General features: G+C 43.4%; 1 protein-coding gene across 3 annotated transcripts in view; it reads left to right on the top strand.

Moving 5' to 3' along the window:
- Nucleotides 1-4072: 4072 nt before the first annotated feature.
- Nucleotides 4073-20893, top strand: part of DCAF5 (DDB1 and CUL4 associated factor 5) — a 68804-nt gene continuing 51983 nt past the window's right edge. Inside the window, exons 1-4 of one of the 3 annotated variants that reach the window (XM_027459598.3) lie at nucleotides 4073-4325; nucleotides 14518-14661; nucleotides 18536-18572; nucleotides 19988-20127. In XM_027459598.3, the coding sequence (XP_027315399.1) occupies nucleotides 4115-4325; nucleotides 14518-14661; nucleotides 18536-18572; nucleotides 19988-20127 (532 nt within the window). In that variant the 5' untranslated portion in view covers nucleotides 4073-4114. Of the gene's footprint in view, nucleotides 4326-5727; nucleotides 8082-11148; nucleotides 11172-14517; nucleotides 14662-18535; nucleotides 18573-19987; nucleotides 20128-20893 lie in introns of those variants that run through there. The other 2 variants (XM_005022397.6, XM_072038842.1) reach the window with 2 other exon arrangements.

The raw sequence follows: 20893 nt of genomic DNA on the forward strand, positions 1-20893 counted from the left end.
CTGTGTCACAGAGCTGTATCCTTGGCCTTCAGCTTTTATCCTCCCACGTTATCTCTGAGTTATCTCATCTGAAATACAAATACAACTATCATCTCTGTGCTGATGATTTACAGATCTGCTCCTTTCCCCAGAGCTATCTCCCTCTATCCAAACTCAAATCATAGCCTTCTCTTTTCTGTGGATGATGACTAGCAGGAAGCTAAAGCTCAGCAAAGCTGGAACATGGCTCTTTCTCTTTCCTAAAAGTCCTCTCATCTTCTTTGTGCATATCTATGGATAACATCACTGGTCTACCTGCCATTCGAGCTTCCATGTCAACTATCAGTTCTGACTGAGACCTCTCTGTAGACACAAGTGCCCAGGGTATGTCTAAATTTAGACTTCTGCTATGAGGCAGCTTTTAGACAAAGTCCTTTGATCCATTCTTGGATCCCTTGCTTAGGTCTTCTGCTTCCATACCTAGACTGCCCCAACACCTTTCCCTCCAGCACTGGCCAACGCGGCTCATAACCCCACAGCCTTTAACTGCTGTGAATGCCATGAACTGACAATACAGGGAAGCTGACTGTAGTCCTCCTTTTAATGATCAAACATGCCACAACCATCAAATGGAAACCACTAATGCAATTTTAACTCATTCTGCCAATTCAAATTTGGTCAGAACAAAATGTTGATGGGATAATTTTGTACAAGCAGACATTAAAAACAGATCAGGTATTGTCAGTCCTTCCAGAAGGAGAACAAAAACTCTGTTGCATGGGCACAAGCTAATGTGAGAGCAATGTGACAGCATGGCCATACCTGATCCAGATTATTTCAGTAGCAGTGGGAGATCTGGTTGCATACAGGCTTAGAATTAGCGACCCTGAAACCACAACCCTAGGCTGTTTATGTAGATCATTACTCTGGCCACATCACTTCTCTGTTTGAAGCATTCTGATAGTTCCCTGTTCTGTATTGCAACAAACATTATTTACTTATCTGCATTCTCCTCTACAGAAAGCCATCTCCCTGTTCATTACCTCCCATTTCCTTTTCAGTTGAATCCTTCCTTCCTATTGTCTACTTGTTAAAATTACAATCAAAACATGTTTGTGCTTTGTTTCACGCTGCTTTTGAGGCATGCAGGAGACTAACATCCTACAGAATCAAGCTGCTCAAGCAGTGGGTACAAACAGACCTTGAGGTACCCTGCCCAGCCTATGGTCTAGCCAGACTCAGACCAGCTTGGCTCATGTTGCTCAAACAGTTCCTGCACAGCACCCTTTGCGCTAACATGTCCCACAACATAGAAATTTGTAGAAGTTGAATTGGTTTGACTAGGTACTGTCCAGGCTGAATTCCATTCTGAGCTGCAGAAGTTTCCTGTGAAGCTAGAAAAAGATGCTTCATTGGTGCTACTCCAGCATGACTCAGACCTATCGATGTATGTGTTCTGATGAGACTACAGCACTCAGGCATTAGCGCAGCAACATGTTATTTTCAGAGGAAAATGTCACCAGTACAGGTCGCGATGAATTTCTTAGGTGTTAAATATTTTCAAAATTAATACAAACAAAGGAGTTGGAGAGCAAAAAATGCTTACCAGTACATTTTTAACCTACATGGATATGTGAAAGAACACTGCATTTTGCAGAAAAGCTTGGCAGTCTGCTATTATTTTTCTCTCGAATTCTGACAACATGACATCTTTATCTGACTGCTGACAAATGTGATTTAAAAAAAAAAAAATCAGCTAAGCCTTTCTTGAAAATCCTAGCACTGGGGTTTTAGGGAATAATTTTGTTTATTTATATTTGTTCATGTAAGTACACAGCTTTCCTAGAGACTGGATCCAGTACATGGAGAAAGAGCTTCAGTGATTTTATTATGTCACAATTCAAAGAAAATGTTCCTACACCTATTTGTTTCAGTATAAAAACAAAAATATCCAACCTAAGCAGTACTTTAGGAAAGGAGAAAAAACGAACCACATGTGATAGAAGTGACAGTCACATTACGTAATGTATTTCTGGAAGGCTCTTGGATCTTGTAGGGATGCAAGCTGTAAGAGAACTATACAGGAGAGAGCAGAATACAAACTGATAGAGTCAGTTTGAAACCTATAGGCAGAAATATATAATATTGCTAATCTATGCTGGGAATTTAGAAGTAACCGTCAATTTCCGATGTAATTGTAATGCCACAGAATCTTTTAGCATGCAAGCCAAAGAGCTATAAAATATGATTTATACCAGTACAATTTACCTGTTTCTGAAGCTAAGGTAATAAACACAAATCATAACTGACAGGGCCTTTGCCTGTCTATACCAAGGCTTGCTAGACACGTTACATTGCAAAAGCTGGCTATCGATAGCTTTAACTAGAGCAAAATCCTTGTACAGCTCAGATGTAGGAAAGACTAAGTGTTCTGGCTTTCATTTTATTGTTAACATTAATAATTATAATTCCAACAGAAAACTGTTAGTGGACTGTGTCTGGATATTTCTCTCAAATTATTATTGTAACCTTTAATTAACTTTTAAGTTCCATATTTACACCTATGGATGTCACATATGGAAACATGTCTAAAAAGCTGAAATATGAGAAGTGTTCACTGATTTTTTAAAATTCCATTCAGATACTTCGTTATTTTATTAGAAGTAAAGCTATAGCACTGTCAACTAAAAAGTATGTTTTATAGGATTTTGTGTTCTTTCTATAAGTCTTAGCCAAGAATACCAAAGCACTCAACTGACTTTCTATACTGAAATCATTTTAATTTCCACTGAAAAGCCATCCCTGAAACATGGCAGTCTAGCAGTACCCGGTGATGCTGCCACACCATGGTTAATGTCAGGAAGGGTTTTGTTTGTCTGGGGACACCTAATTCTTAGCAGGTGCAGCTCTGCGTAAGGAAGGCCAGAACTGCTGGACTAATTCCTCAGCTTCCCAAAACTGTAGCTCCCATGGGTACTGGCTCTGGTTCTCCTGCACCTGTGGGGAAACACAGACCTGGGAATTTCAAGCCACAGGTCTGGGAATACTCACCTCCTGTGCGTGGTTGTGCATTGCAAAGCGGGGCTGTGGGCCGCACCTCACAGCAGTTACACCCCCTGGATCACTGCTGTTGTCCTCACAGTGTCAGGTATTACACACGGCAGATGCAGTCCTGTGAAAGAGACAAAAAATGTTGTTTTTTCCTCTCACGAACACACAGGTGAGGGTGTCACACTGCAGTGAAGTACAACAGATTAATTTCACCTGTTTAACCGAGTGCCGTTCAGCATTTTGTCGTTGCTGACGAGAAGGAGATTTGCCTGTGCTTCCTCTGGGGCAAAGCCCTGGGAGCCCCGCTCCCCTCAGGAGGGGCACCCATCCTCTGGCCAGCCAGGAGCAGGAGGGAGCGAGCAGCAGCACCTCGGCGAGCCCTGCAGACACCACCTCAAACCCAGCAAACCCCTCACCACACGCTTTCGGAAACGCCACAGAAACCGCTCAGCGCTCACAGACGACAAAACCCAGCACCGGGGGGGACGCTTCTCCCTCACGCCCCCTTCCAGCTACCGCTCTGGGGTGGCCCTTTTCCTTTTACTTCAGTCGGGGCGACTTTCCGGAAGGAAATTATAATAAAAAAAAATAAAAAAGGGGGGGGGGGGGGGAAGAGAAGCGCCGCGACGGGCGAGTGTGGGGACGGTGCCCACCCGCGGCAGCACCTGCCCAACGTTGGCGGCGGGGAGTGCTGGGCTGAGCCGGGTCGGGTCGAGCCGGGCAGGGCAGGGCTGGGCTGAGCTAAAGTGAGCCGAACCGAGCCGTGCCGGGTCAGGGGACTGCGAATTTCCCCGCTCCGCTCCGCTCCGCCGTTACAGGAGCGAGTTACCAAGCGGCGGCGCGGCGTTAGAGCCGGGCCGGGAGCGGCGGGGAGGCGCGGGCTGCAGCTGAGGATCAGCTGCTGAGGGGAGCGGGGAGGAGCCAGCGGGATCAGGAAGCGGCGGAGTGTCTAACACCTCTCTGCCATGGCTGGCTAAAGAAAAATCATCATAACCATAACAAGGGGGGAAGCGGGGGAGGGGAGGCGGCGGCGGGGGAAGGGGCGGCGGGGGAAGGAGCGGCGGGGAGCGGCGCAGGCGGCAGCATGAAGAGGCGAGGCCGGGGGGGCAGCATGCGGTCCGTGGTGGGGTTCCTGTCCCAGCGGGGCTTGGAGGGGGACCCCCTGCTCACCCAGGACTTCCAGCGGCGACGCCTGCGGGGCTGCAGGAACCTCTACAAGAAGGACCTCCTGGGCCACTTCGGCTGTGTCAATGCCATTGAATTCTCCAACAATGGAGGCCAGTGGCTGGTCTCAGGTAAAGCGAGCGCTCCCCGGCCCTCACCCCCCCCCCCCTCCTCTCCCCTCCTCCGCCGCCCCCTCCCCAGAAAGCATCTTCCTCCTCCTCCTCCTCTTCCTCCTCCTCCTCGGCCGCCTCCCCTGCGGCCCGGGGAGGGGGGGAGCAGCGGCGGCGGCCCCCGCAGCCGTGCCTCCGAGCAGCCCCGGCCCGGGATTAATGTTCCCCCAAGTGGGGATCTAAAATGGTTGACAGGTTTTAAATTCTGCCCTGACTGCTGCTGCTGCTGCTGGGGAGCCCCGGACAAAGTTTCTACGCGAGTGTTTCCAGGACGCCGGGGTTGGGTTGAGAGGGGGGAAGCCGGGGGTGCCCTTTTATTTGTTAGATTGTTTGTTTTGCCTCCCCTCCTTTAATACAAAAAAAAAAGGGGGGGGGTAATTTTATTAGGGGAGGGGAAACAAAACTGCGGGGCTGACCGTGGGAGCCCAGTGACATTTGTCAGTGCCCGCCCGCAGCAGGGGGGGACCGGGGGGGCTCAGCCCGGCCGGGGGCACCGTGGGGGTGGGCACCCGGCTTTGGGGGGGGGAGGAGGAGGAGAAGGATTTGTTTTGTTCCTCCTCTTCCTCCTTCCTCCCCTAGCAGGATGCTTGGGGGGAAGAGGGAGATTATTTCCGCGGTGATGGGGTTGGGGGGGGGGGTTAAGGCTCCCCGCTGCTGCCTGCCTGGGGCAGGGGGAGGCCGGGGTGGTGGTGGGGGGGGGGTGATGCTGTCAGGTCTCAGAGGCTCGACCCTGAGGAGAGGGGGGGTGAAGGGGTGCCGAGCCTCAAACACCAGCAGGAAGGGCCGCGGGGCCCCCCGCTGCCTCCCCAGCGGCGTTGGGCGCAGGTGCCTGTGCCCGCTGCCCGCCCCCGGGCTCGCCGGGGAGAGGAGGCGACTGGAGGCCGGGGCCTGGCCGGGCGCTGCAGGCCGCGCTGCCCCCCCCTCCCCGGGCTGCTCGCAGACACGGCCCGGGGGATCCAGGGCACGGCCCGGCCTCGGGGGGCGGGGGGGGAGCCCAGCTGCTGCTCCCCGGCCCGGCACGGGGACCCCGCTGCGGAGCGGGCACAGCCCCGCGGGGCGCCGGCCGGGCCGCGGCAGGCCGCGGGGGGAGGCTGTGGGCCTCCGGGGAAGGGGGCGGGAGGAGAAGCTCCTCGGCTCCCTCCTGCCCTGCCTCCCTGCTGCCCCCGGAGAGCCCCATCCCCGCCGGGGAGGCCCCCCGGGCATCGCCCGGCCCCGGGGTGTGAGGCCGGGGCCACGGCCTCGCTCAGCGCCCCGGGGCTGCAGGCACCGCTGGCAGCTCCCGAAATACCGCGGGGCTTCCGTAAAAAAAAAAAAAAAAAAAAAAAAAAAAGTTATTATGGCTGTTCGGGTATTTATTTTAAGCGATTGTGGGATAAAACCACCAAAATCGTGCGCTTATAGAGCGGAGGCTGCTATGCTGAGGCCTGCCTAATTATAACTTTCTTATCTGAAGAAAGTTTGGAGTGTAAGTCCGGTAATTTCCAGAAGTGTCCCTGGAGGATTGTAGCTTTGCTCTCAGGGATTCTTGTGTCTGTGCACACACAGCTTTCACAGTACACATCCATTTGTCGTGCGGATGTACATACACGTGCATACACACATGGCTGTGTGCTGGGGCAGGGCTGGTGCCTCTGCTCTGAAGCTCTCAGGTGTTCCCCACCCGGCACCCTGCTTTGTACCAGTCCTTCTCCACAAGTAGGCAGAGCTATGCTTTCCTACTTCCAAAGTGCTGCTGAGAGCTCAAGTGCATCTCTCATTGGTTTTCTTAATTATTTTTTTTCATCATAAGTGATGGAAACACCATCAGAGTTCTCTGTTCTTGCTCAGGAAAGCCCTAGGAGATGTTTTGGGTCTTGTCACATCACTGATGCACTTGCTTATGTCGACATCCATTCTTTAGGTAGAAGTAGAAAAAAATGAGGGCTGGAAGGGACTTCAAAAATTAATTTAATCCAACTGCCTGAGTCAAGGTAGGTGCAGTGGGAGAATGGAAACAGATTTCCTATCAGGTGGCTATGTGGGAAAGGAAGGCTTTCAAACCATGCCTGTTTCACAATTTCCTATCTTCTTTTAAAGCTACAGAGTGTTTACAGGGGCTAAGCGCTTACTCAGTACGTAGGAGATGGTGCTAGAGTTGTACCCTCCTAAACTCATAAGGTGACTAAGAAGCAAGTGAATGTTCTAGTCTAAAAAATATATAAGGCAGGGGGGTGGATGGGTGTGGAGTGGATGTTTAAGTTGCATGTGTTAGCAGTGCACAAATTTAGATAATTAAGAACAGACTGCCTTAAGTCTGACCTTGTATTGATGCCCTGAGAAAGTGAAAAGCTCTAATTACAGTAACTTTTAAACAAAGTTTTACATTATCTGTGACCACAAGATCTAGAAAGCTATATTTGATACAGCAACAGGCAGGTGCTTTGTTCTTCATTCAAGACTAAGAAGTTAAAAGGCAAAATATTTATGGATGCTCTGTTAAATTTGATGCCATTATAAGTACAGGCTTCATTAACGTTACACTCAAAACACTACTTTTTTAAGGTCATGCTTCATCTTGAAACACTGAGAAAAAGCAGTGAGAAGGGGAGCTCAGATGAAAGATAAAGGAGGGGTGTAAGCTGACAGCAATCTGAAGTTTTTGTAGAAGAGTTGCTTCAGAAGTCTTCCAAATGTAGATAGAGCCTTAGAATAGATGGCATGTGGGTCTCTCCTCCCTCAAAATAGTCAGTGTGCTGAGGTAAGGATGAGATGTTAGATACTTCCATCTGCGCTTGTAGCAGCTCAGAGAGTTAACAGGGATATCGGAGTGTGTGAAAAGGAAGAGCGCAAGCAGTTTTTCAGTTGTTCAGTTTTAAGTAATATGTATATTAACATCAAGAAGTCTGCCTCGGCTAATTGACTTGTTAAGAAGTTAGACCTTGTTAGAGCTGTTTTAAGTGCAGCTAATACAGTGCATTCGTGCTGCCTATACTGATCCCATTTAAATTCAAGCCTGCATCCGAGTTAGTGCTGTTCTCATCAGCGTTGGCCGGAATGCTTTTTTCTGGGTTTGTGTCCCACTTTTTCTGGTGTGGATTTTGTGTTGTTTTTGTTTTGTTTTGTTTTTGGTCACATCTCCGAGAAGGAAGTCTGTAAGGCTAATGATTACTGCTGTTTTAGTAAACATTTCAAAGTGCTTAAACAGGGTTTACATTACAGTTCCAGATCATTTTCCTGTTAGGATTTTGGAGAGAGCTTAGGTGTAGACAAGCCTCAGCAAGCCCTTTGAAAGCATATTTAAAACTTCCTAACCTCATTAAATCTTGTGTTAGAGATTACACCTTTAATAGTAACTAATTTTGTTCCTAACCATGATTTTACGTAGTGATGTTGTGTTTTTTTCCTGTTGTTGTTGTTTTGTTTACAATATTTCTATGTTCTGGAGCCATTTGACCGTTTCAGCCACTATTGAAAAAAGAAAGGTTTGGTCAACAAATTGCATTGGGGATCTGCCTGTCTGGGCTTTTGCTATGCCTGTGTGGACTTAACAGTGTTACTTTAGAGAGAGAGATGCTAATGTTTTGGGGCAAGACTTCTGGAAGAAGGGACAGGCATAAGGAAACGAGTTAAAGAAAGTAAAGAGAAATGAAAGGAGGAAGTGCATGCTCAAGAGACGACGGTGCAGTGGGACAAGTAGAAAAGACCTATCTGTAGAGTGACACAAGGGAAGAGGCTGAGGTGAGTTAAAACTAGCTGCTGGGTGGAGTTGAACGATTTTATTGGACAAAATGCCTCTTTGCAAGTTTTTATGTGCTAGGTGGTGGTCTTTTTCTGTTAGCAGTTTGAGAAACACAACTGTAAGTGCATGGAAGTGAAATTCCATGTGCAATGATAAGCAGCTGACTCCTTCCCTCAGACATGCCAAGCATCTCCTTCTGCAGTTTAACTTCTTAAAAATCAGCTGTATTTATTCTGCCTAATAGCGTTCCTTGTTCCCATCCTCAAGCTTGGTGGATGAGTTTTCCTATTTGTCTATCTGTCATTTTTCATGTGTGCTATCTCTTGGAAACATGAGTATCTTTATCAGAACCTCCCACTTCCCCCTCCCCCCCAACACACACACTTTAAACTGTACTTTCAAGATAACTTCTGGGAAATAGTGTAATCTGAGGCTTGCTTAATCCATGCATATGTTCTTTTTCTCGGACTCTCTCTTTGCTCCCTTGCCAGATAATGCAGAAATAGATGGCTCTTCTACGATTGTAAGTTTGTAGGGATGCAAGAAGTGCTGGTAATTCGCCTGTCATTTGGTTGTCAGGTAGATCTAAGAGGACAGCAGAATGATGTGACTTTAGCACAGGTAGTGGAATATTACTGAATTAAGGGAATTGTGTATCAAGTGTGGTTTAAGGAGGGACAGTCCTGATCTTAGCCTTTTTGTCTCAAGTAGAATTCTGGGTGAGGAGGGGTAAGAGGTCCACTTACTACATGATATTTTTGTTACTGTCTGAGAAATTAAAAAACTGAAGGTGATAACAGGAGAGGCAGCAATAATTTCAGAGGATAGGAGCTGAATTTAAAATTAGAGACATTACCTGGAAAAAAAAGGCACGCAGCTTAATAGGGACAAGTGCAAACTGTTTCAAAGTGGTCAACTCTACAACTACAGTATGGAGGCTAGACAGCAGTCATGCAGAAGTGAATCCAAATGTGACAGTAGATCACAACATAAATAACATCAGATTTGATAAAGCGCATGAAGTAATCCTTCTGCTCTATTTGGCGCCGTTGGGGCCTCAAAAAGAGCACTGTGCTCCATTTTGGGCACAGATTTTGGAAAAGATGTGGCCTAACTAGAGAAAATTCAGAGGAGACAGTGAAGAATGGTCGGAGGTCTAGTAAAATAAAAGCCTGGAAAGAAGGGGTCTGTTCAGGTTACAGATGGAAAAACTGAGTAGACAGGCCAAAAGTGTCTTTAATTTTTGTCATATAAAGTTGTAAACTCTTCTTTGTCCATTGGGAATAGGACAAGAAAATGGTTTTAAATTGTAGGGTGCAGTTCGATCTTACCTAATGTGCTATAACTTGTGTCTGCCTCCAGAAAGGGCAGCCTTTTTTTCTGTCCCATTCATCCTGTATTCATTCACTTTTTTTTTTTTTTCCCTTCTTTGTAATGTGGCACTTGGACAGCTTAAAGTCATAAACGGGTATGACTGAGGGGTCTGGGTAGGAGGAATAGGGAGAAGTTGTTTGTCTAAGGTCTGATTTTCTATGGGGTCAGCTCCTTCAACATGTTCTCCTGCTGCCTGCATCACCCCTGAATGCGATGGGAGGGAGAACGGCAAGGAGCACATGGCAAGGGGCAGTGGGATTACGTGTAACGTCAAACTGCACCCTCGGGCTAGATATTAGGATAATCTGCCTAATGGCAAGGATAACAGCACTGAAATAGGCTGCCTAAGGAGGGTGTGAAATCTACCTTAGTGGAGTTTCTTTAAGAACAAACTAAACACATAAATACTCTGGTGGGAGTAGTTCAGGTGGTCTGCCATTCTGCCCAGGGCCAGGATCAACTAAATAACTGATCAGCTTCTTGAAATGCCTTCTCCACTTTCTGTGATTCTTACAGCTTCTCGAGTAGGTGCAAACAATAAGAGTAATCTTAGGTTATGATTTAGAAGTGTTGTCTGCAGTGATGGGGCCTGAAGAGGTGTATTGGAGACAGAGGTGTCGTGGTCTTGAGCTTTATCCACAGCTAGCCCAAAAGTGGGGCAAACCTGGAATGCTTTGGTTTAGAACTGTGGAGACGGTGTTCTGCCCATATTGTTTATCTGTGCTACTTAAAACAAAAATTAAAAACTTTTTTGCGGGGGAACCCCTTCTCACTTTTTTTTCCTTTTCCCAGAACTCTTGGGGTATGCAGCAAGCACAAACCGTTCTGAAGTGGGCGAGCAGTGTTTGTTTATTTTGTTTTCTTCAGGATAACTATCTCAGGATTTGAAATGGAAGCTTTCTTTTTAGGTATGTTCTGTTGAGCATCCTCTGGGTAGGATTCCTTGATCCTTCCCATGTCTCATCAACTTTAGCCAGAAGGCCCTAATCATTAACAAAATATTCCGGTGGTTTGGGGTAGGAGAAGAAACGTGTGTGTGTTTGTTTTTCATTCATGTGTTCTTGTTATTTAATTAAAAAAAAAAATACTGCTCTTTTCTACATCAAGAGTAATATGGAAAGGTGATAAAGTTTCCAGCTTCTCTGACCACAAATATTTCTTTGGCCTGAGTTCTCTTCCTTTTTGACATTCATTTGACATGTAGCAGCAGGTTTCAACACAATGAACACTGAAGTAGTTGAGTAAATCTTTTTAAATGCGATTCCTTTCTGAAAAGTAGCCATGGCATGGCACTGCTTGGTTCTAACCTGGGTCACACAAACTTTCCCTTTTCAAATTGTTGGTTATGCAGTGGTGGACCAGTAAGGTGGAAGCGAAACTTTTCCCACTTCCTAGACATCAAACTGACTACTTCTGACACTTCTGTATTCATGTTGTCCCAGGTAGCTTTCACAGTTTAAATTATCTGGGATTTCAGTGAGCCACCTTGTAGCCCAGGAAGAAAGAGGTTGTTATATGCTGTTAACTCTCTTGGTTTAGGAGTGCTAAAAGATCCTGAAATCCATAAAATGTTCCATATATATATATGCAAATACGTGCAATTTTCTTCATTAGGAAACTTCTGATATTTGTTCAAACATTATTAACGGTGTCATAAGCTGATAAAGCAGTGCTGGGATATACCTGAAAGTGACTGCAGCCACCATTCTACACTTGTAAGTAGATTGATTTTGGATTTTGTGTAGCTCAAGATTTTACAATAGTGCTGTTTTGAAAACTGATGTCAATGCTTTCCAGGTACCTCTTGCACCTCCACATGACTTTCTTTGCAGAAATCTGAAACAATTAATCTGAAACAATTAAAAACACTTAAACTCTGAAACTTTCTGAAAGGTAGTTTCAGGCTGGGAGCTCGTGAGCTCAGCAATGACAAACTGAAGCCCTGGTGGCTCAGGTGCCTTCAGCTGAGGCCATACATGCAGGTTTCTCAGTGTAGGAAGCCTGGTGCTGGTGGTGTGTGCGCTGTACCAGGTAGCCACACGCAGGTGGTCTCTTTGGGGGAGTGTTGCAGAGGTGTCACAGTTTATGCAGCAGGTCTGGTGCTTCCTGAAAGTGCTGAGTGCTTCTGCTTCACGTGCTGCAGAGTTGGTGAACGTGCACAGTAAGTCCACCATGAACAGAAAGCATCTGAAATGTTCTGCATTCACTGACCAGCCATACAGGACAAATGCTGTAGGCCTGAAGTTTGCTGTACTTCTCAGGCTTGTATCTTCTGCTGGATAACATGCATGCACATTGTGTCTGAGGAGTCATAGTTCCTTTCTACACAGCCATCTCCTTCCATGTCTTCAAGTTTTCTTTGCAGTTTCCCTGTATGCCTGTGTCTCCCTGTATACCCTTCCCTATATCTGTTTGCCCCCTTCCTTCCCTTCTTCATATTCTGACGATTTTTTGTTTCTGGTGGAGCTGGCCTTAAATCAAAGTGTTTCTGGGATAGCTGGGTTGGAGGCAGAAGGTAACATGCTTCCAACCCAGTTAACATCTTCATTTTATTAATCTTTTTTGTCTTATTGGGGCACAAGGGGAATGAAACTGAGGCATGAAACAGAGGTGTAGACATTCTCAAAGACAAGCGAGTGCAAGATGATCTGGAGATGGAGAAGGACAGAATTGCTTGTCTGGAGAGCATGTAAGCTCCTGAGCTGTGAAACATGTGCCACTGCAAAGGCAATGCTGTTCTCAGACTGCTGGGCAATAGTGAGGCTTTTTATGTACCAAAGTGGCGTGGAGATCTCTGTCAGGGAGCTGAGATTCATTAGGAACAGTTAGGAGGCATAGAAAGCAGGCACTAAGAAATAGGAACTTTTTAAAAAGTTGTGGCAACTTTTCACAACGGTAAAGGCCTTTCTGCATGGGCTTCAATTTCTCCGTCTCCTGCTGTGCTGTGTGCTGGAAACTACAGTCAGGGCTCTCGTCTCTGATCTTCATTGTTCTTGTTTGTGCCTGGACCAGGTGGGTAGTAACAGTGAATGAGGATTTGCTGTTGAAATGAAACCCTTAGGTAGCAGTGGTGTCAGGTAGGAGGATGTGTACACTTAAAGCAATGTTTTTGCAAATTGGCTTGCTATGGTAACAATTAATAACGCTGTGTTAATATGTTTTGCTCTGAAATGGCTTTTGCAGAAGTCTTGAAAGACAGTCAGTGTGGTGTGGTAGGAGCAATGCTGGTGTTCACCAACCTCAAGTGTCTGTTAAATCATGTGCCAGGGAGTGATAATGTTAAGACCTGGCTGTTCACAGCTTCAGAAAGCAACCCCTTTAAGTGTGACGATCACTTCTTTATTTTAGTGTGACTAGAGTGGTCATCTATTTCACCAGTTGTCTGTTTCAGTGTCCCCTTACTACTCCTCTGTAATCGCTAGGGTGCAAATAGGAACTTTCTTTGCTTTTTCTGGACAGAAAGGAATCCAAACTCCTACCAGATCAGTTAACCATAAGTGCTGAGTTCTTCTGGAGCCATCACGTTTGACTCTTGTTCTCAGTAGTTATCAAATTCATTGCAAATCTCTTTATCCCGCCTTACTTGTTTGCTCTGTAAGGTACAAAATCAGAAGGAGGAATGCACTCTAATAATTTCACAGAGCATGGATAAGAGTGACATGGACCTGTGCTGTCTATCAAAGTGATTGGGATAAAATATCTTAAGAGACTTAAAGGCTGAGAGACCGTTAACTTAAGGGATGTTGGACATAACTCAGTTCCATGGACAAACTTCCTGATAGCATCGTATTATGTGAAAATTGTAAAGAAATCTGATTAACAATAACAATATGTTCCACTTGTGTATTTACCCCTTCTTGAAGGAAAACACAGAGCAATTAATTTCAGTTTCCTTTTGTCTCTGTTTCATGATTTTTCCTGCAGGGTAGGAGCTCAGAAGGCACAGGTTGTTCTTTTGGTTGTGCAAAGAAGCAGTAAAATGTTTTAACTGAAATGAGCAGGTTTCTAGTGGCACTTCTGACTTGCGATGCCATTCTCTTGCATTTGTTATTAAAGATGGATAACAACAATATTTAGATTCTCAGTTGAAAAAGCTTTATTTGAATGTTACAAGATGTCCAAATTTGATGTTGAGAGCGCTACCAAATACAACAGAATCTTGTAAAAAAAAAAATCAAAGATTTTTGGAAAAGATTGAAAGATTTTTCTCCCTTCCTGGCAAACTGTTGTTTAATGCAATTATAAAGCATAAGCATTGTCTAACATTTCTTTTATTCCTGACTCTTCACCAGATAGAGAAGGAGGCACTTCAATATATTTGTGCACAGAGTTTTGAACTGAGAACTGCAACTAGGCAAACTATTACAAAAAAAAAAAATACAGAAAACTATAAAACGAGAGACATTTGAACTTCTTTTCTGCAGTCATCTTCTTTGTCAGGAGCTTCACCTCAGAAATATCTGCCTTAACCTTTACAGATCTAGGAGCATGACATAACTGTCTGTACTGAAGCATTCAGGAGTCTTCAGCAATGTCTTTCTGTCCCCATACATCAGTCCTGTAACTAACCAGTGCTATGAACAGGCATTGCAAAGACTGATAGTGGAGATACGGTTGTTGGTTGGGGGGGAAGGTTCTTGTTTCACGAATAGCATAAGCAATGCTGTAAACAGGGATTCGGTTGGAAGTATTCTTGCCAACATGCATATGTTACTTTGGCATGTCATTCATTTACAGCTTGCTACAGAACTTTATGTGCCAGCAAAATTCTGAGTCTGCAGGTTGCTATAGGTTGTCAGTATGTATTGGCAGAATAGCAGGTTTTTGTTCCAAACTCTTCCTGCTGATTCCTCTGCTATCATTAATATTAATTGAATACCTGACTGCATGGCATATTTATGTAAATACTTGTCTAAGTGTCCAACCCATTGCGAGGTACAACAATCTTTATGGTATTTTTTTGTTTTGTTTTGTTTGAGTAACTGCAGAATGAAATAATTTGGCTATCATGAATTTACACGTGACTCCAGCAGTAAGTCAAGTTTCCTTTCTCTCCTCTAGGAGGCGACGACCGCCGCGTCTTACTGTGGCATATGGAAGAAGCCATCCACTCACGAGTCAAACCAGTTCAGCTGAAAGGAGAACATCACTCCAATATCTTTTGCCTGGCTTTCAACAGTGGCAATACGAAGGTGTTCTCTGGAGGTAAGGAAGAGCAGCCTGATTCACTGGAGTCTGAGCTGTAATTGCCTTAGAGTAGAAGCCATGAGTGAGATCCTACCCCATATGAAAGGTCTTTTCAATAATCCCCTATATACCTGGAAGCTGACCTTAATCAGCACATGAAGGTTCTTTTGGAACAGGGAATTCTTTAGCAAGCACAACATATTCAGTCTCATCATGCTTCTCTTTTTCCCAAATCCTGGTGTAAGGGCAGTGTGTCACAAACTATCGTGAGAATCCTCAGTGCAGTCCTGCCCTTACTTGTGCTACAGACTGTGGAACATCATCTGTGTCGTTCCCTCCTAGCCGTGCTGCATCCTATCTGGCACTCTAGTTTGATATTTGAAAACCTCTGCTGCTACTAACCAATTTTAATGCACTCTTAGATGGCTAATGAAGGACTATTGCCATCTATTGGTGGGTCACTTTTTCCTCAGATCTCATTTCAGTCCTCAATAGGTGTCTGCCTCTTAGAACTGTTGGCACATCAGGCTCTAATTATCCTTTATATTCTTCATCTTTTTGTATATAAATCCACATTTTAACAGGAAGATTAATTTAGTCTTAAAACTAATATAAATAAACTGGACATGTACTTGTTCTGAACCTAAATCCCTAGAATTTATGTTCATTCTGCCTCTCATTGCTTGATTTTGAAGTGTTGACATAGGAAGGAGAATTGAATTGAGAGGAGAAAGGAAGAGAGGTTTTGCTTACAAGACCGTTGAAATGCAGTCGTTGTCCTTTTCTGCTATACTTTATTTCTATGTCTGATCTGATTATCAGAAGGATAGGGATTTGTATCTTTCAGCAGTATGTCAGTTAACACACAGCTAGAGTTATTGTAGAGTATTAGGAGACCACTTGGTCAGAGCCCTTCACTTCTTCTTTGTTACTGAGATTAGTGAACTGCAAATCAATGCTGTGAATTGGTTCTAAGGACATGGGAATGGTGGAAACTTTCCGCGCTTTAATGCTGGATTAAAACCATAATGTCCCTTGGGGTGGAGGGAAGACAGCAAAGCTTAAGATAGTGTCAAATTTCAAGGTTGAAATGATTCAGATATACTGAAAGATGATGTGGAGAAAAAACAAGAATGTTGAATACTGATGTCTGTCTTCTGATTCTTGAGACTGCTGTTTATTTTATGAGAGACAGCAATCCACACTGTCTACAGAATGGATGTTTCTATTTGAGGCCCGTAGTTATTCCAGTGGAATTTTGGGCTGAAGTCTGTTTTGCTTTAGCTTGAATTTAGACAAATGGAAGCTCACATGAATATTCAAGGGCTGAACTGACAGATTAACTGTGCTAAATCTCGCTGGAGCAGCTGTGATGGTACTTGCCACTTCCAACTCAACCCTCTGTCCATTGGGCCATGCTGTCAGAGGCTACAGTTATCACAGGAAGAGCAGCAGAATGTTTTTTCTGTACTTTTGCCACTGCAGTTAACACCTGCAGTTAGAGATTTGTATCATTGATTCTAGTGTATTTTTGCTAAGATGCCAGGTTCGATGAGCTGTGACAGCTGATGCACAAACTGGCCGTGCTTATCTCTTTCTCCTCCTCTGGTCCACATACACTCTGTGCCTCTGCCAGAAATTATTTCCATTGGAGGAGTCAGGAACTTATTCATCTGCTCCACCAAGATTCACAGAGCTCATCTGCTGGGGCTGCGAGGCTGACTCTTGGATCCTATGTAAAAAGTCACTTTGCTGCATGGCCTAGATGTACCATCTGTCATCTCTCTTCCAGTAAAACGGGGCTAACTATATTTAATCACTCAACAACGTTCTTGGAGATCCTCAGAAGGTCTGAAAGAAGTGCAGATCCTAAGATCTGTTGATTTCCCCTCTGTTCAATAAATTCAGTTGGAGTTGCATTCAAAACATGGAAATTGAAATACTGTAATTTTTAAGTTTTTAGGTTTTAAGTGTGGAAGCTAGCATAAGGGGCACAGAACCTCATTTGTTCTGTAAGCAAGACTACCATCAGCTAATGACTTAGGGTTTGAAGACGTTTCTGTCAAGCAGGTCTTAATAGCAGAGAAGATTTTCCAATTCCGTATAAATTGAATTCCATTCAAGTAATTTCAAACCTCCTTGATGTCGAAGAGTGCATGTGTAACATGCACCACACAGAGCCAATCCTAAAACGGAAGGTAGGAACTGAGTGGATAGTGGTTTGTATGTGATCCTGGGAAGGGGGGAGAAATCTTGAGATACCAAGGAAGTTTCCATCCCTGAAGAATACCAGGGTGAAGGGTGAATCCTTACCAGAAGCAACTGAGCAGTTTGTGGTTAAGCTTTGTCACTACCTTCTCCTTCCACACACAAAGCACAGAGAAGCAGTGGCTATTCCATGCTCCCCTTTCTTTTCTTTCTTTTTTTCCCATTTTGGAGCTTGTAATGGAAGGGGAGGTTGATCCTGTGATGGCTGGAGGACTGAAGCCAGGCAGCTAGAATGATTCTCCTGTCAGTGCTGTATGGACAGTGAGGCACAGCGATTCCTGCTCCTCACCTTCCTGCCACTGAAGGGGAATTTCATCACTGGAGAGACTAGGCTACATTTTTTATGGGTGAAATACATAGGCACTAGTGTAGTTTTACTAGGTATAAACATAGCCTGTAATGTGTAATGGACAGCTTCCATTGCAATTAATGATGAAAGGACACTTACACATAATTGACTCGTTTATTGTGCCATGGAAAAGATGAGCTACTGCAGTCATCTAAGGCTGGCACAATTTAACTGAGAGCCTATGCGAAGAGCAAGTGGATGTAGAAAATCTCACACTTCATTAGTCAAAGAGAAACTTTCTTATATTTCTTCTGTTGGGACAAACAAATCGAAATGCACACAGGATAAATGGAAACTGAGTCATATGAACAGTTAAAACGCATAGCAGAAGAAATTTTGCTCCTTATAAACATCTGGCTTTGCTGTACACTGGGAAAGCTTCACAGCTTGATACCACAACTACAAAGTTATATTGAGCATAAAAATATGACTTTGGGTTTTCTGCTTATTTTCTTCTGAATAAAATATGAATCTGTCTCCTTAAATATTTCTAACCAGGAGGTGCCAAATTAGGTAAATTTATATTTTTGGTTTCTTCACTGAATATTTATTCTGTTGCTATAACTTGAAAAACTCTGAAGACAGTGGAATTACTTGGTAGATGTGATCCTCTTTTACTGCTTACATGTGGTTAGTTGCCATTGTAGTCAATGGTTGTGATCAAAGAAAACTGACAGGATTGTCTGGGTACTTGGTTTGGGTTTTGTTAATACAGAAGAAATTGCACTTTCACTGTCACGTTTGTACCTTCTCAATAGTTGCAAAACTCTGAAGGCTGACAGCATGAACTGGCATCGTTTGGCACGTGAGCCCAATGCATTTGGCTTGCGGCACCCTTTTTTTTTTAATCCTCCATTATCTTAGAAGCATTCTCTGAGCAGAAAGAAAGATGCATGCATGTGAGAGTCAGAAGTGTTCTGCTGCTTTGTAGTATATTCTTCTCTTTACTGCAAATGTCCCAAAACTCAAGCTCAAACTGACCAGGGCATGATCAATAACACAGTTCAGTAGAAGTTATCTGTCGACCAGTAGAAGGTGGAATGGATCGGTGCATTTGGAAATGTCACATGGAACATTTCACAAAGCTGAGCACAGCACTGATCGCCTGGCAACAGTGCTGGTCTTTTCTGTTTTCAATTGTGTTTTCAAAACAGAAATTTTAAATTAAAAATATACATATATATATATGTTTTTATTTTTCTACTCAAATGTGTTTTTGTTGTTTTTTTTTAACCACTGGAACACGATGTTAAATGTTTATATTTTTCTTTTTAGGCAATGATGAGCAAGTTATACTCCATGATGTTGAAAGGTAAATACGCAGTTTGTGTTTCCACTGCTTCGTGAACTCTCTTAATACCAACTCATTGGAGGCAATTTTGTTTTAACTTAATGGTCTGGGAGAAGAGAACAGTCTGATTTAATCCTGAAACATGTTTTTTATTTATCTAAACTCATATCTGGAATGAAGTATTCCCCATCACCCCATTTATTTATTTTTTAAAGTACTTGGTTTCTGCATCATTTTGATCTTGGGAACAAGAGGGATTATTAAATACATATGCTCTCCTGCAGGCAGCATATTAGGTTTTGGGAAGGTTCAGAGCCAGATTATTCTGGCACTTACAGGCTCTGTTTTGTGTGGGATTTTTGTTTGTGTGGGATTATTTTTTTTTTCCCAAAACACTCACATAGGTGTATTTAAGATATTTATGTGGCCAAGCGCCAGTTACCTTTTAAAACTTTGGCTCACAGCTTCTTGATTCTCCATGCTGATGTGAAGCATATTTATTTTACAACTTTTTTTAAAAACTAACCTGCAAAATAGTTGAGAGTTGGGCTTTGATTAACCAAGATTAGGCTGTTATTCAAAATCTAATTAATATAGTAGTGGTAATATATTTGATTGGAGCTCTCTAGATAGCATACCATGTCTTTTTTGCTTCTTACTTTTGAAGTAGAAAATTTAAATGTAAAATTTTGGTCTGTGCTTTTATAGATTTAAGCAAGGACAGTTTATTTCTGCAGGGAAATTTAAATGTTATTTAAAGGGTTTTACCAAAGGAATATAACAATATTAAAATCTCTGTCTTAGTATTTCAACTTTTGGGCTCTCCATGCCACTCTTTCTGCCTAATTAAGGTGATATAAAAGGTTGGGAAAAGTGGTGTGGGTGATTTTTTTTTTTTTATTATTATTATTTTTTTATTTTTTTGTAGCTGTGCCGTGTCTGAGGCCTAGACACTTAGGGGACTTACTTTATTTTGTTTTCTTTTGCTGCTTTTTCTACATGGGGGGGGGGGAACGGGGGGAGTGAGAAATTGTAGTTCTGGTTTGTCCTTGAGAACCAAGAAAACCTAAAATATAGCCAGATGGAATGTTGCTCTTTGATGTGCTTCAGCTGAACTTAAAGAAGCCTGTATTAATGAATCTACATGTATCTTGTTTTCAGACTAAGTACTATAACTTGGTCTGCAGGTCCCCAGACCTCTTTTCCTTTCCAATCACCTCCTCCCAAGCGTAACTGTAGAATGGCATCTTGGTCACTATACATGTGGTTGGTGGTGGTGTGGGTTTTTTTTTGTTTTATTCCAATTAAATACAAGGGGCTTGTTAGAAAGATACGTTAACCTTGTCATTAATATTACCACATAGATAAAGCTGTAGATATTTGCTTTTTAAAACAGTAGCAAAAGAAGGAAGGATAATAGGGTGTCTTTCTTCCAGCACTGAGACGTTGGATGTGTTTGCCCATGAAGATGCAGTATATGGCCTTTCAGTGAGCCCAGTAAATGATAACATCTTTGCCAGTTCATCAGATGATGGCCGTGTTCTTATTTGGGACATCCGAGAATCTTCCCATGGAGGTAAGATCTCCAGATGGAAAGATCATTATTTTAGGAAGAATTTGGGATATGGGCAAGCCAGGGAATGCAAAAGCTATGTTTATCTGGACAATCAAAATGGGGAATGTTGGAGAAGGGTGAAAATGATGGATAATTCTTATGGACTGTAATAGGCAAGACCTGGTCTTTACCGTTCTCTGTTACTGTCTTGAAAGACTTCAAAAAGTACCTGCAAGTAGCCCCGGGTAGCATAGAACCTGGTATGGAATAGGTTTTAACTTGAGTTAAAGAAACAGTGGAGGACACGTTTCTTCAATAAAAACGTCTTGCTAAACTTTAAACCAATTAGGAATGTGGATTAGATGTTTATTTTAAAACACTGTTTTTGCATATAGCCTGAGATAAAAGTTTGTCTGGAAGTTTAGGAAGCTATTTTGATTGAAAAAACTTTCCAAAGCAAACTATGTATTTCCCTGTGACACTGGTAATTGTTCTTATGCATAATGTTTTCTGGTTCTCTTGTGAAGTGTGGACTCGAAATGAGAGAGCAAAATCAATTTATCTGACTGGGAAAAAAAAAGATTTCTTGCATTTATATGGAAACTTAGATCCTTTATGAGATAACAGGGAAGACGCTAAATTATTACTTCAATCTTTGTTTTCTAAATCGAAACACTTGCAATCTGGGTGGCTGTGGGGTTTTTTTTTGTTGTTGTCATTGTTTTTCTCCTGGAGAATTTCAGTTTAGAACTGTACTTATATTTTGGAGAGGAATACTTCAGTAACT

Source organism: Anas platyrhynchos, chromosome 5 (assembly GCF_047663525.1).
Source record: "Anas platyrhynchos isolate ZD024472 breed Pekin duck chromosome 5, IASCAAS_PekinDuck_T2T, whole genome shotgun sequence".
Lineage (NCBI taxonomy): Eukaryota > Metazoa > Chordata > Aves > Anseriformes > Anatidae > Anas > Anas platyrhynchos.